This window comes from Scylla paramamosain, chromosome 32 (assembly GCF_035594125.1).
Source record: "Scylla paramamosain isolate STU-SP2022 chromosome 32, ASM3559412v1, whole genome shotgun sequence".
NCBI classification, from domain to species: Eukaryota; Metazoa; Arthropoda; class Malacostraca; order Decapoda; family Portunidae; genus Scylla; species Scylla paramamosain.
In genome coordinates this window covers 2,071,255-2,086,254 of record NC_087182.1, presented here as the reverse complement: position 1 = coordinate 2,086,254, position 15,000 = coordinate 2,071,255, and the positions used below count along the sequence as shown (strand labels likewise).

The following is a 15,000-nucleotide window of genomic DNA, read 5'->3' as shown; positions in this document are numbered from 1 at the left end:
TTGATATATGTGTAGACCGCAGGTGCAGGGGTTAGTTACCTAAGTCATCCCTGCACCACTAGGAAGCTATGTGGGGAGTTAGTCAAGGAGGGTAGGTAGTCAGTCAGTCTGGCATTTAATTAGGTAGGTGGATAGATCTTTAGTTGGTGGATTGGTTGGCTAGTTGGTTAATAAGTTGTTAGTTTGTTAAGTGGGTAGGTCTGCAAGGAGGTATATAGATAGATAGATAGATAGATAGATAGATAGATAGATAGATAGATAGATAGATAGATAGGTAGATAGGTAGGCAGGTAGGCAGGTAATTGATTAATGAGTGAGCGAGCGAATAAGTGAGTGAGTGAGTGAGTGAGTGAGTGATAGAGCCAGTCAATCAGTCAGTCAGTGTTAGCTAGCTATATAGTCAGACAGATAGTCACTCGGTTAATTAGCTTGTTGAGTGATTAGCTTGTAAATAAGTTAGTGAAAGAAGTAGAGAGAAAAACAAAGAGGTACAACAGAGGGAGGGAGAGAGGACAGAACAGATCCAACATAACGTAAAAAGAGAATAAGTCACTCGGTTAATTAGCTGATTAATTGATTAGCTTGTGAATAAATTAGTGAGGGAAGAAGAAAGAAAGAAAAGTACAACAGAGGAAGGGAGAGCAACACAAGAAAGTAAAGACAAAATAAGTTAAAATAAATTACTGAGGGAAGAAAGAGACAGCTAGAATAGACAGAGAGAGAGAGAGAGAGAGAGAGAGAGAGAGAGAGAGAGAGAGAGAGAGAGAGAGAGAGAGAGAGAGAGAGAGAGAGAGAGGACAGATGCAACTTAAGACCACAAAAACAAAGGTTAGGGAAGCAGCATAAAGCCACAAGGCCTACATGTGGCAGGCCTTGCATAACACAAGCTTATCTATACACACCCATTACTACTATCAGAAAACGTCTCACTCTCATCTGACAGCCTGATAACTGAGTCTATTCCGCTGCTTATCGTAATCATTCTATGCAAACGATAAAATAAAGAGCTTGCTAAGTCGGTAAATATGTCAGTCAGTCAGTTAACCAGTCGGTCAGTCAGTCAGATAGTCAGTCAGTCAGTCAGTCAGTCAGTAAGTACGTAAGGAGGGAGGGAGGAAGGAAGGAAGGAAGGAAGGAAGGAAGGAAGGAAGGAAGGAAGGAAGGAAGGAAGGAAGGAAGGAAGGAAGGAAGGAAGAAAAGAAAGAAAAACGCTGATTAAAGAAAGGAAAGAAAAGAAAGAAAGGAAAGAAAAGAAAGAAAGAAAGAAAGAAAGAAAATCGCTGTTTGGAAGCAGAATAACATCATCTCTTCACATTATTCATTAAGTCAGTCACCATAAGCTAATTTTAACCATCACAAACACACACACACACACACAGAGAGAGAGAGAGAGAGAGAGAGAGAGAGAGAGAGAGAGAGAGAGAGAGAGAGAGAGAGAGAGAGAGAGAGAGGCGTCTCTGAAACTCAAATGGCCTCTGGTGTTAAAATATTTTCTTTTCAATCTTTTCTTTTTGTGGACGAAACACTAAATTTGCGGAATACTTGTCTTTTTTCTCTTTCTTTCTGTTCCTAGGGGGAAAAATAACTAAATCACTACGTAAATAACTAGCTGACTAATTAATTAACTAACTAAATCAAATAAACAATAAAGCTAAGTCTATTTTAGTATTTTTTTCAGACTTTTGTTGCCCCTGGTCAGAAACGCTTACATAACAACAACAACAACAACAACAACAACAACAACAACAACAACAATAACAATAACAAAAGAAATAGAAGACAACGAACACAAAGAAAAGAAGAAGTAGACAAAGAAAAGAAAAAGAAGAACAAGAACAAGAACAAGAACAAGAACAAGAAAAAAAGTAGATGAAGTAGGAAAAAAAAAAAAATCATACAGTCATCTAAATGCATTACTTCCTTTACCTCGTCTTACAATCTTCACAATCTTCACAACCCCACAAGTCACAACTCCGTCACTGCATGAGCTATTTATCATTATCATTTCTTTTCTTTTTTTTTTTCCCGGCACAAGTGAATAACATCGAGTGAGTCACCAGGCACGATCAGTCACGAAGATAAGCCAGTGAGTGAAGTTTTTTTGAATCACGCCACTGAAGTTTGCGGAAGTCGTGACAAGGAAGTTTAGTCACGCAGGTTTTAAGTCTCTCTCTCTCTCTCTCTCTCTCTCTCTCTCTCTCTCTCTCTCTCTCTCTCTCTCTCTCTCTCTCTCTCTCTCTCTCTCTCTCTCGTACAATTTAATTATAATCTATTTAATTTAATCTGTAACGTAATTAACAACAGCTTCGATAAAGTATCAAAACATGCAAGTCTCTCTCTCTCTCTCTCTCTCTCTCTCTCTCTCTCTCTCTCTCTCTCTCTCTCTCTCTCTCTCTCTCATAACTCAAGTTCAAGTTTAATTGTTCATTTCTTCCTTTGCCTTTTAAAACTGTCCTCCTCTGAGTCATCTGCCTCAATGTTATATATTATCATTATTCTGTCTTACTATTTATGTATTATTTATTATTATTTATCTTTATTATTAGCATGATTTGTTTATTCTATTTATTTAGTTTCATGTATATAGACTTTAACTGACGCCTTCATACGGTTTATTTTCATCTTTTTACAATCTGAGTATAAATCTGTTGATACAAGCTAGTTTATTCTTTTTATTTTGTCTATATATCCTTTTGTTATCTTTTTACTACCTCTATGTTTATTTGGTAACGGAGATTTCGAATGTATTTCCTTTCCATTCTCTTTTTTTTCGTTTAATTTTTCTTCCTTCTTTTCTTTCTCTTCTGTTTTATCTTATTTATGAACTATTTTATTTTTTATATCTTGGCTAGACTCCCAATCGCATGGAAAATCAATCCAAAACTCTCTCTCTCTCTCTCTCTCTCTCTCTCTCTCTCTCTCTCTCTCTCTCTCTCTCTCTCTCTCTCTCTCTCTCTAAGCCTAATCCTCCCCCACTGAATCAACCCACGCAATATATTTTCTTATTCGTCTCCTTTACAAATCTATTTCTCAACGTCCTTACACACAAACAAACAAACAAAATTTCCTTGGTGTGATATCACGTCTTAGTTTATCTTTTCCTAATGTTCCAAAGTCAGGATCTTGTTCTTTTTTTCTTTGTCACCTTCAACACTCCTACATTGACTAACTAACAACATACATAACTAGCTAATTGGCTGCCTGACTGAGTGACTGCTATGGTCTTTAATATGTAGAAAAAAGTAATCATTTGAACACACATAAGTACTAAAACAGAATGATGATAATTAGAAAATCAGTTTATAGTTGCACTGAATTAAATTCTCTTTTAACCTTGCAGTCTATATCATTTTATATCATATCAGTAGGGTTTTTTTTTTATATAGAAATACCCAATATCAATCACTCCAAGCACTATCTCCTCAAAACACAAAGTTTCGAACACGACTAAAGAAACACAACATTTGCTATAGTCTTCCTTTGTTATGTAAAGAAAACGGCTTACATGAACACACTATTAACAGCCAATATCATTCCAAACTCTATCTCATCTCCTTTATTTCTCCTTACAAGACACAAAGTTTCGAACACGACTAAAGAAGCACACATTTGCTATAGTCCTTCTTTGTTATCTATAGAAAACGGGTTACATGGACACATTACAAATACGAACCAATATAATTCTAATAATTCTCATCTCCATTGTTTCACCTTGCACCACACAACGCTTCCAACAAGAATCAACAAACACAAACACACAATCTCTCTCTTTACACTCCACCTTCAAAACTGGTTAACCCTTGATTTCCGTGTTTTTTTCCCTAATGTTTACGTAATTTTTGCCCTTAACATCATTTTCACCCTTGACCTTTTCCTCCGGAGCTTCTTTTTCCCCCCTCGTCTTTACATCAGCTCAATTTTCATGACCTTATCTACAGTACTTGTGGAAGATCAGGTGTAGGTACTCTTATCACTGCCAGAGAGAGAGAGAGAGAGAGAGAGAGAGAGAGAGAGAGAGAGAGAGAGAGAGAGAGAGAGAGAGAGAGAGAGAGACATCCGGTCCTTTTGCCTTACGGAATGTTAAGTTGATTTGCTTGTTTGTTTGTATCTTAAGATATGATATTAAGTATCTTTTCTGTGATTCTCTCTCTCTCTCTCTCTCTCTCTCTCTCTCTCTCTCTCTCTCTCTCTCTCTGACACACTTTTCAGCAAATTCCATAGAGAGAGAGAGAGAGAGAGAGAGAGAGAGAGAGAGAGAGAGAGAGAGAGAGAGAGAGAGAGAGAGAGAGAGAGAGAGAGAGAGAGAGGAAGAGGAGGAAGAGGGAGAAGGAAGGAAGGTAGGTTGCGGGACACGCACACACACGTACACTGGCCTCATGTACGTCATCAAAAACGTACATGGCACCTCGTGTGTGCGTTCAACTGAATGTAATGAGTCATGTGTTGTGGTTCTCTTCTCAGTGGAATCTGGCCTGGCTCTCTCTCTCTCTCTCTCTCTCTCTCTCTCTCTCTCTCTCTCTCTCTCTCTCTCTCTCTCTCTCTCTCTCTCATTTTTACATTCATGGTCCAGTTTTTACTAGTCATATTTCATCCTTTATCTCTCTCTCTCTCTCTCTCTCTCTCTCTCTCTCTCTCTCTCTCTCTCTCTCTCTCTCTCTCTCTCTCTCTCTCTCTCTCTCTCTCTCTCTCTCTCTCTCTCTCTCTCCTGGACGGCGCACTTTTGTATCTGGTATTTTTCCATCATATTGCTCTCTCTCTCTCTCTCTCTCTCTCTCTCTCTCTCTCTCTCTCTCTCTCTCTCTCTCTCTCTCTCTCTCTGAGTTGTATGTTTCAATTATCTCACTCTTAAATCTAAGCAGAATTTCACTTATGAGAGTCGAATTTCATACAGTGACCATCGATTTTCTCTCTCTCTCTCTCTCTCTCTCTCTCTCTCTCTCTCTCTCTCTCTCTCTCTCTCTAGGAAAGTTACAGTCGATGACTCATTTTATTTATGTTTCCTTCCCCAGTCACGCTTCAGTAGTGGTAAAAGTAGTTGTAGTAGTAGTAGTAGTAGCAGCAGCAGCAGGAGCAGCAGCAGCAGCAGTAGTAGTAGTAGTAGTAGTAGTAGTAGTAGTAGTAGTAGTAGTAGTAGTAGTAGTAGTAGCAGTAGTAGTAACATGGTACTTAATATAGTATAAATGTATGTTTTTAATGGTGTTATGGCGTAGGTATGGTGCAGGTGATGGTGAAGCTACGGTGCATTTTGGTGATGATGGTTATAACACAACATAAGAAATAAGGGAAGCTGCAAGAAGCCACCAGGCCTACACGTGGCAGTCCCTGTATGAGATATACCTACCTATTTCCACCTATCATCCCCATCCATAAACTCGTCTAATCTTCTCTTAAAGCTCCCTAATGTCTTAGCACTAACAACGTGATTACTGAGTCCGTTCCATTCATCCACCACTGTATTTGAGAACCAGTTTCTTCCTATCTCTTTCTTAAACCTAAATTTTTCAAGCATGAACTCATTATTTCTTGTTCTGTCCTGGCTGCTCTTGTTCTGTCCTGGTTATGGTGACATGGTGACTCGCCTGACAGAGGAAACCTGATGTGATGAATAATGAATGGGAGAACGTGGTGGTGATGGCGGTGGTGATAGATATTACCATCACATCACAGTGCTTCGGTGCAAAAGTGATGTTGAGAACTACGATGTAAAAGTAACTGATGGTGGTGGTGAGGTGATAGTGAAGACGTGGTATGGTAGTGGTGGTGATTTCCTGTAGACTTCCTGACATCTATGTGGTGATGTGGTGTTGAACTATGTAAAAAGAAATAGCTGATGGTAAAGACAAGGTGGTGGTGGTGGTGGTGGTGGTGGTGGTAGCGACGTCCTAATGAAGGTTTCCTGTAGAGTCCCTGACAGTCCTACTAGTGATGTCAGCTCGCAAGTCAATTACAAGTATGTTCACTGGGTTGTGGAAGTAACTGCGTGACGGGCGAGGTGAATCATGTCTCTCTCTCTCTCTCTCTCTCTCTCTCTCTTACCTGACTCACCGTCTTATAGTCCAAATATAATTACTGATACCAAACATATTTATACAACTATATTTTGCTTGATAATTAAAAAAGATCAAGGTTTACCATTACTACAGCACAGTAAGGAAGGATATAATAATGATTTTATACGCAATAATAAATAAATGAATATATAAACTGTAACAAAAAAAGTAACTGCCAAAACAAACGGCAGACTAAGATTTTTTTTTTTTTGTAGAATGAGAGTTTAATGTTAGAATCTCGAGTTAATATCAATGTATGGACTGTATATGGTTTTAGCTACTGTAGATTCTAAATATGGGTCAGGAATGGTGTTTGTGCTACGATATGCTACAGTAATATGTTGTGTAACTGTGTATATCAGTGGGTTTAAGTGTGATAAGGTGGAAGTAAATAGTGGGAATATTTGTCTTGTTGTTGTTGTTTTTGTTGTTGGTGGTGGTTTTGGTGGTGGTAATGCATTGTGCTGTGGTGTAGGGGTTCTGTAAACTCCACTCGGGTAATTTCACCTGCAAATACTCCTGTATCCAAAAATAAATAAATAATCTGCTAATTAACAAGCTTAACTAACAAACTAATTATTTTCAACTACCTAACTAACCAATCAGCCAAATAAATAAATAAACAAATGAATAAATAATACAAAAAGTAAAAGAAAAAAATAATAACCCAACAAAATCAATAATAAGCCGGAATTATTTAGAGAGGAAACCATGTGGGGTGGAATATTTGTTGGGGAAATATACCTGAGGGAAACTGGATGTAGTGAACAGCTGCAGGTATTGATGTTGTTGTTGCTGTTGTTGTTGCTGTTGTTGATGTTGTTGTTGTTCAGTTTCCGCAGCGTGTTATGAACTCATGCATGAACTTCAATATGTATTGTTACTGTTACTGGTAATGGTGGTGAGTGTGAGGGGATGGCAGTGACGGTGGTGGTGAGGGTGGTGGTGATATTGACGTCTCGTTGGTGTGGTGACGGCTGGAACAACGAGGATGCGGCTTGACCCAGTTAGGTTCATTTTAACGAAGCTCTGAGGTGTGGCTAAAAGGCAGTGATGGTAGTGATGTTGAAGACGGGATTAGTAGTGGTGATGATGGTGGTGGTGATGAGGGTTGACGGTGAAACGTGACTGATAGTAAATATAGTGAAAGGTGATAGTGGTGTGTGTGTGTGCAATTATCATATGTTGTGGTGTTGCTAACGGTGTAGTGTGGTGATGTAGTTACTATGTGGTGAAGAGAAGTAGGAATATTTATGTATGTATGTATAGGAATGCGGTGATATGGTGTGATGGCGGTAAATGAAGGAGAACTGTGGTTAGGCTTTCTGATTTTGGTGATGAAGATGGTGGTGGTGGTGATGGTGGTGATGGTGGTGAAGGAGCATTTTGTTTACAACGGTGTGGTATATTGTTTTGCACTGTGGTAGGCTATGTATGGTTGTGCTGTCTTATTTAAACGTGGTAGTGGCGGTGGTGGCAGTGATGGCAGTACTGTTGCTTTGTTTACCTCGTGGTGGCGTGGCATTACGTAGTGTAGTGTTCTTTGCTGTTCTATAGTATATTATGTGATATTCCTGTTTGCTGTGCCCTAATGACCACTATTCCATGCTGTGTGGTGTTCCGTGGATGTCGTAGCGTGTTGTATCATGCTTAGTGGAGGTTTACCGCGCTGCCGCCAAAACCCGGCCATCCGTCCCCTCACATTACGGCTGCAGTCACAAGATATCGATTCCTCTGCACCACCATCACCACCGCCCCTCATGCCTCACACCACCACCAGCAGCACAGCACATAGGTCAGAACGCGTGCAGCACATGCCGCCATGACAGCATGACACATACAAAAAGGACATAAGGTTGATATTCCCGGGCACTCACGCACACCCACCACACCAAAACACGCAGCACAGTTGCCAACGCGGGGAACCAAACATACACTCAAACCACTTTTATCCTACATTAATCCAGACTTCCTACTCTAACGAGGTTATTATATTGTTGTAAGTGTTTTTTTTAAGTTAACCTACAGCGTGGTTTCTCGGGATTGCGTCAGTACTGCGCTAAGCTGTTGCTGGCGCGGCCTGACTCGCCGATCAGCTGACCCTGAAGGGCTGTCGTCTGCTGCCGCGGCCCAACCCACACACCTAATCTTTCATTTCTTACCTTTACTGCTCTCCAGGGGCGGCGGGGCTCCTCTTCTCCTTGCGTATATCCACAATAGATCCAAAGGTACTATAAGTCACTGAAATAATCCACGGGGAACGCCTGGATATCACTCTCACAGGGCAAAAACACAGAATCCACCACCCTCGTGTACTCACTGCGAGGCAACGTTCTCTTCTGCTCCAAAACAAACGGTCGAGCAGCCACAGCCTCCAGCCGCTCCACGCATGCGCGACGAGCTGCGTGTAAACCGCCACCGTGATAACACAGGAGTCCTTACGGTTATCGCTGATGATACAGGTTGCCTTTATCGAAGCCCTGGAAATGGTGAGCGTTATTGCAGAGGGGTACGTGGGTGGGACTTGCTGCTAATGGGTCGCTCATTCACCGCGGCAGTTCTCAACACTCGCTGGAGAGTAGACTATGGAATATTTTCGTATATTGCCGCATTCACACGTGTTATATATGAAGACTACTACCACAGAGAATGATGATGACAATAAGGAAGAACTGCTATACCTCAATGTTTAAGATTATATAGCCTAACAGCGGCGTGAAAATTACAGATGTCCACATTTACACCATAACAAATAACAACAGTAAGATGACGAAGACAGGAAAAGTTGACTGTTATACCCTAATAGTTCCTATAGCCTATCAGTGGCGTGTGAGGTATACAAACTACACACATTTAAACTTATCTTAATTTCCCGGCACTCCAGCACATCACGAAATCAGCTTTTGGCTTCCCGTGGCGAGGTGGCGCGTCTGACCTTACTTTGTGGGGAACCGGTAATGATGTTACGGGTCACTGCCTCATCCACTGCCCTTGGTTACCCCCCATGCCTCCCTCGAACCCTCCCCCTGTACTCTGCCCCCCACCCCTCGTTTCCCGCGTTCTGTTCCCTCCATGCTTCCCGCCAAACATCGAAAGACAAATACCAGCAGACAATACTCGTACGAGCTGAGCGTCAACACAGAGAGGATGCAGAGGAGAGAAGCGTCAACAATGGAGGAAAGGGAGAGGGAGGTGGAGCACACAGCAATAATAGAAAAGGTTCACTTGTGAGTTATAATGAAAAATGGGAGTGGAAGAGATGGAGGCTGAGGTTATACAAATGGGGAGAGAATAAAGAGGGTGTGGGTACTGGATGGGTCATGCAAGGGAGCAGTGAAGTGGGAGAGAATAGGATAATTATGATGGTAAGTGAAGAGATTTGGGACACTTAAATGTAAAATGAGAGATGAAGGGAAATAAAAAAAAATAAAAAAATGGGAAAAGAAAGACTGTAAAAGGTAGAGGAAATAGAGAACAAGAAGCATAAAGAGTGGAAAAGAAAGCCATTGATAGATACAGACACAAAAAAAAAAGAGATAGAAGAAACAGAAGAATGAAAAATAAAAAGAAGAATGAATGAGAAGTGGATAAGAGAGAGAGAGAGAGAGAGAGAGAGAGAGAGAGAGAGAGAGAGAGAGAGAGAGAGAGAGAGAGAGAGAGAGAGAGAGAGAAAATGGATTTAATGGATGTAGAAATTGAAAGATAGTAAAAAATAAAGAATAGCAGAGACGAATAGAAAAGAGAAGAGAGTAAGAGAGATGAAGGAAGAAATCACAGAAAATATGAGATAAATAGAAAAAAGAGAGAGTTAGAGGGAAGAAAAAGATGTATGAAGGGAGAAATAAAAGGAAAGCTGAGAGGAGAAAGGAGGAAGGAGGGAGGGAAGGAGGGCGGGAGGGAGGGAGAAGGGAGAAATCAGCTGCGTTGAGTCTGATGAGTCATGCTACACAGGCTGCCATCCTTGCTGAGGCTGTTGATTCCTGCCTGTCTGTGCATCTTGCTGCCTCGGGGCTTTCCTGTTTGCTAAGCTGGTGAGTTCCTCTAATAGCGTAACGTTCTGTGTGTGTGTGTGTGTGTGTGTGTGTGTGTGTGTGTGGTAACAGGGAGAAAAAAAAATATACGTAGCAATCTATTTTCAGGGACATTAAAGAAGGAATATGCAGTAATCAGTAATTTATATTTTTGTAATGATTAATAGGGGAAAAATATATGTATACCTTGCCAATAACAGTAAAGAAGAAATATGCAGTACTTTATAATTCAGTCTTGATGATTTTTGATACTATTTTCTACCTTCCTCTGTGTAGTTTATAGTTTTCTTAATGATTTTAAAGCTAATATCTCTTTTATTCTATAATTTTTTAGTTTTTTTAATGCTCTTAATGCTAACTTCTCTCTTCCTCTGTATAATTCATAGTTTCCTTAATGCTTTTAATGCTAACTTCTCTCTTCCCTCTGTAATTCATAGTTTTCTTAATGATTTTAAAGCGAATTTCTCTCTTCCACTAAACGCTTCTCTCTCAACTTGAAAGGAAAAATCGACAGAAAGAAATGAACCTCCTTGTCTGAAGAAGCTCTCAAGTTCGAAGAGGAAAACGATTCACTTTAAGTTCGAAAGACGACGTGCATAAATTCACAAGTTCTGTAAAGCTTAAGAGGAAGGAGAGGAGCAGCGTGTGTTAATGTCTTATCCGTGAGTTATTTCCGCTCTGTTTAATCAATATTGTGACAAATAAATACCGTCACTATTTGAAAGTTCTATGTGTACTTATGTGTGTGTGTGAAGGTCTGGGAATATTTATCAGGTGTTAAACTTTATCAGATAACGTTAAACACAATGCTGCATCTGTTTTGTGCGTCCTTGTATCTCTGTTTATCTGTCTAATATTTTCTTCCTCTGTTTTTTTGTCTGTATGTTTTCTCTCTTTCTGTCTGTGAGTCTCGCTTTATGTCTGAAGATGTTTGTCTGTCAGTCTGTTAGTCTATCTGTCTTTTTATTCGACTGTCTGTCTGTTTGTCTCTATTTACCTGTCTGTCTTTCCGTCCTGTAGGTTTTCCTTTTTGTCTGTCTGTCTACATATTTGTTCAACTGCTATATGCCTGTCTTTCTGTTTATCTGTCTGTTAGCTGACACACACACACACACACACACACACACACACACACACACACACACACACACACACACACACACATACACAAACACACAGTAGACACAACACTCACATATCTTTTAATGGCATGTGTGTGTGTGTGTGTGTGTGTGTGTGTGTGTGTGTGTGTGTGTGTGTGTGTGTGTGTGTGTGTGTGTGTGTGTGTGTGTGTGTGTGTGTGTGTGTGTGTGAAGAGGAGGAAGGTTGGGGGAGGGGGGCGAGGGAGGAAGGAGTGGTATACTACAGGTATTTTAGACTTTCCCTCTTAAACTACGTTACATGTTTACCCATATGAGTATTTTCTATATATCAATTTATATACCCAATTCATTTATCTGTCTATATATCTATCTATTTATCTATCTATCTATATATTGTATCAGCCTATCTGTTCATCTATATGCATGCAACTTATCTATCTGTCTGTCTGTCTGTTTGGTCTATTTATCTTTACCGCACCACATATCATCTATTCTATACATGTGTTCCATCATGCATATAACCACGTGGACGCACACCGCCACCTGGACACGCGCCCTTCGCCTCTGCACACCTCACCTGACTCTTACGGGTGTGTCGGTCCCCTGGGGAAAACACCTGGACTCACACCTTTCCCGAATTATCACCTCCACTCCCTTTTCTCCTCAACCATTTGGCAGATTCACTAGTATGACGGTGGACGCCTCTCTGTGTAAATAAAAGGTCCGAGATAGACAGTCAGCATTACATTTTTGGAGGCGAACCTGTTCTATATTTTCTCTATATCAAATAAAGTGCCAAAAATTCAAGATGCGACTCCTTCACCCTACATACTCTATCCTGAAGGAGGCAGGATGGGGAGACGACACGGTAATACTCGTAGTGGCGGCAGTGGTGTTCCTGATGTGGTGGTACATAATGGCATCAACGGTGTACCAGGCGGGACTCAGCAACAGCGGTGGTACATCACATATCAATATATATCTTTGTATTTATATATATCCGCCTATTTTCTTACCTATCTACATGTTTATCTGTTGATTTCGTAGGGATTAAACCTCTACTTGCTTCCTTTTTTTTTGTCTTTTTCTTACAAAATACAGGAAAAACTTATCAAGCGATGAAAAAATTAATAAATGAAGCAAAGAACGTAATGGACTAGAAAGCACGCAAATTTCAAATACATAACAAAGACCAAAATAACAACAAAGTACATTGAGATTCGTGCAGCGGTCATCTGGGTCACCACCACCTGTACACAACACCCCGCCGCGCCTCACCTCAGCAACACAGGTGAGGTAGGTGACACGTTTCTCCCAAGTCACGTGAGTAAACCTGGCACAGCTATTAATTCAGTGAACTGGTGTCTGGCGATGCAATAAAGAGATTACACTGAGTCTTTTTTGAAGTTGAGGAAGTGGTTAGTAGTGTAGATACATGTTCAGTAATACTATACACGATGCCTCGTCTATTTGTGAAGTCTTGTGTTTGGTTCTCTCTGTGTCTCTGTCTGTCTGATTCTCTCTCTTTTTTGTATCGATGTATTTTGCTTTTTCTGTCTGCAACTCTGTCTTTCTTTACCTCTGAAGCGAAAATATTAAATTATCTCTATTAGTTTCGGCATCTGAGTATCATCTTCATTAACTTTGAATACTTAATCACACACTGTCAACAGAACGTTAACATATACCATAGTCTTCCCTTAATGTAAATCTTGACGCTAACAAATCTTACCCGCGCTTTTCGAAATATGTTTATAACCTTTCTTTGCTTCTTCCAGATGAAAGCAAGGCTCCCCACAAACACTTTTCTGCCTGCAAGGTGAATGTCACCCGACCTCATCTGACCAGAGGAAGTGTAGAGGCTGGAAATATCTTTGTTATGATCAACAGCCGCGTCCTCCGGTGCCACCGTCTGGGTTGACAAACACGCCCTGCGGAATACTGCTGCGTCCTCGACCTCTCATTGCCTGCACCCTGGCGTCGCTGGCGAATTCCTGCGTTTTCAATCTAATATTTCCTCATCCCACACGCCTCCTGCAGCAGCTAAATTTTCCGGGGTTTAAAAGCAAGGGATGAAGATGCGGTACTGCTTGGTGGAAGGACGGAAGAGTTACAATGCAGCGACATACGTGGAAGAAGGTGATGCAGCAGGAAGCCCCAGACACGCGTGCCAGCGGAGGCATAAAGAAGCGGTGGAACATCCCTCGAGTAGCACAGTCCTGGCAGCATCACAACAGGAGGTCTCGTGCTGCGCCTCACACGACCCGCATCTGGCCACACTGCCGCTGCCTGCCATCACATGCTGACGCCTCGCTGTCACCACTCAGGGATACTTTGGTACTTATCTTACGTCTTGAGGCAACGAAGAGTGTCTTAACGGTCTTTGAGCCACAGAAAAACGGCTTAATCTGTCTTCATATCAACGGAGAAGACTATGTCTGTCTTCAAGCAACAGAGAAGACACACCTTTTGAATGAAGCAAAGACCTACGCAGGAAGAAAACTAAGGTACTTTATTGTCAAAAGGAAAGAAACGACATGTGTAACAGAAAAGCAACATAATTATTAGAGAAAAGACTCTTCTGCTGGCGGCAAAGGAAAAATACAAGTAATAGAAGGAAAGGAAAGAGTATATTGGCAAAAGGATGGGAGAAATGTGTGTTCGTTTAAAGGAAAAGGAGACGAACACGTGAAAGAAGCGCATGGAGGACTTGTGTGGTGCTGGAAAGGAGAAAGCAAACACACGGGACATCAAGAAAAGAAAAAAAAAAACATGAAGAAAAACACTCTAATAGCATAAAATAAGAAAAAATAGACACGTATGTTATAGAAAAGCAACTCACGTACTGGGAAGAAGAAGAAGAAGAAGAAGAAGAAGAAGAAAAGAAAGAAACAGGAAAAGAAAAAAAAATGCAGGAATAAGATAAACACAAGACAACAGAAAACGGAGGAAGAGATAATTTAACGCACAGACACCATCATACACCTTCACCTCTTCTCTGCCCTCCAGGTGTACCCAGTAATTATGAACCTAGCCACCTGTCCAGCTCACACCTTTACCTGAGAAATCACCACACCTGCCCGCCCCTCGCATCCACACCTACCTAGGCTTGGCGAGTGTAATTCCAGGTAAGACAAGCTGCTTAAGTAATTACCTGCTTTATGTGCAAATGTGCTAATTACTGTAATCTAAGTAATCTCACCGACTTAACGCATTTCTGCAACGGTGAAAATAATTACTTGCATATTTCTACCGTTCGTGGAGTACTTTTTTCTTTTTTGTACATTTTCGCATATTTATTTTGTATTTCATGTTTTTTTTTAGGCTTGGAATGGGAAAGCGCACTGACAAAAGGTAGTAAGAGGAAGAAGGGTAAATTAATCTGGGATGAAGCAAAATGGAAAGTTTAATGAGAAGATGAAGTTTTCTTTGCGTAAGAGTGGACAAGGGCATCAAAAAGCCAAAACACACACACACACGAGAGAGAGAGAGAGAGAGAGAGAGAGAGAGAGAGAGAGAGAGAGAGAGAGAGAGAGAGAGAGAGAGAGAGAGAAAGAGAGAGAGAGAGAGAGGCCATTCCAAAAAGAGAATTATCAATAAGAATATTCAAAATTACGATAAAAAAAACGTCTTAAGAGAGAGAGAGAGAGAGAGAGAGAGAGAGAGAGAGAGAGAGAGAGAGAGAGAGAGAGAGAGAGAGAGAGAGCCTGTTATTACTAAGCGCAAGTCACCGTCTCTCTCTCTTGTTTCGTCTGGTTTAAAATAATTCATTTGAGTGAATTAAACAGAAATACTGCTGTTTTTTTCCTCTCTCTT

General features: G+C 40.8%; 2 protein-coding genes and 1 long non-coding RNA gene across 4 annotated transcripts in view; 1 reads left to right on the top strand and 2 right to left on the bottom strand.

Moving 5' to 3' along the window:
- LOC135089017 (trafficking kinesin-binding protein milt-like) overlaps positions 1-8,242 on the bottom strand; it is a 188,756-nt gene extending 180,514 nt beyond the window's left edge. Inside the window, exon 1 of the mRNA XM_063984158.1 lies at positions 8,213-8,242. The gene's annotated coding sequence lies outside the window, so the exon portion shown is untranslated. The remainder of the gene's footprint in view (positions 1-8,212) is intronic.
- LOC135089025 (uncharacterized) overlaps positions 1-9,046 on the bottom strand; it is a 33,981-nt gene extending 24,935 nt beyond the window's left edge. The window contains exons 1-2 of one of the 2 annotated variants that reach the window (XM_063984185.1): positions 8,902-9,046; positions 8,371-8,530 (exon numbers count right to left, since the gene is read on the bottom strand). In XM_063984185.1, the coding sequence (XP_063840255.1) occupies positions 8,371-8,530; positions 8,902-8,903 (162 nt within the window). In that variant the 5' untranslated portion in view covers positions 8,904-9,046. Of the gene's footprint in view, positions 1-8,370 lie in introns of both variants that reach the window. The other variant, XR_010261365.1, reaches the window with a different exon arrangement.
- Positions 9,047-13,442: 4,396 nt separating this feature from the next.
- The window catches only part of LOC135089014 (uncharacterized), a 3,369-nt gene continuing 1,811 nt past the window's right edge, over positions 13,443-15,000 (top strand). The window contains exon 1 of the long non-coding RNA XR_010261361.1: positions 13,443-14,312. This is a non-coding gene — a long non-coding RNA (uncharacterized LOC135089014). The remainder of the gene's footprint in view (positions 14,313-15,000) is intronic.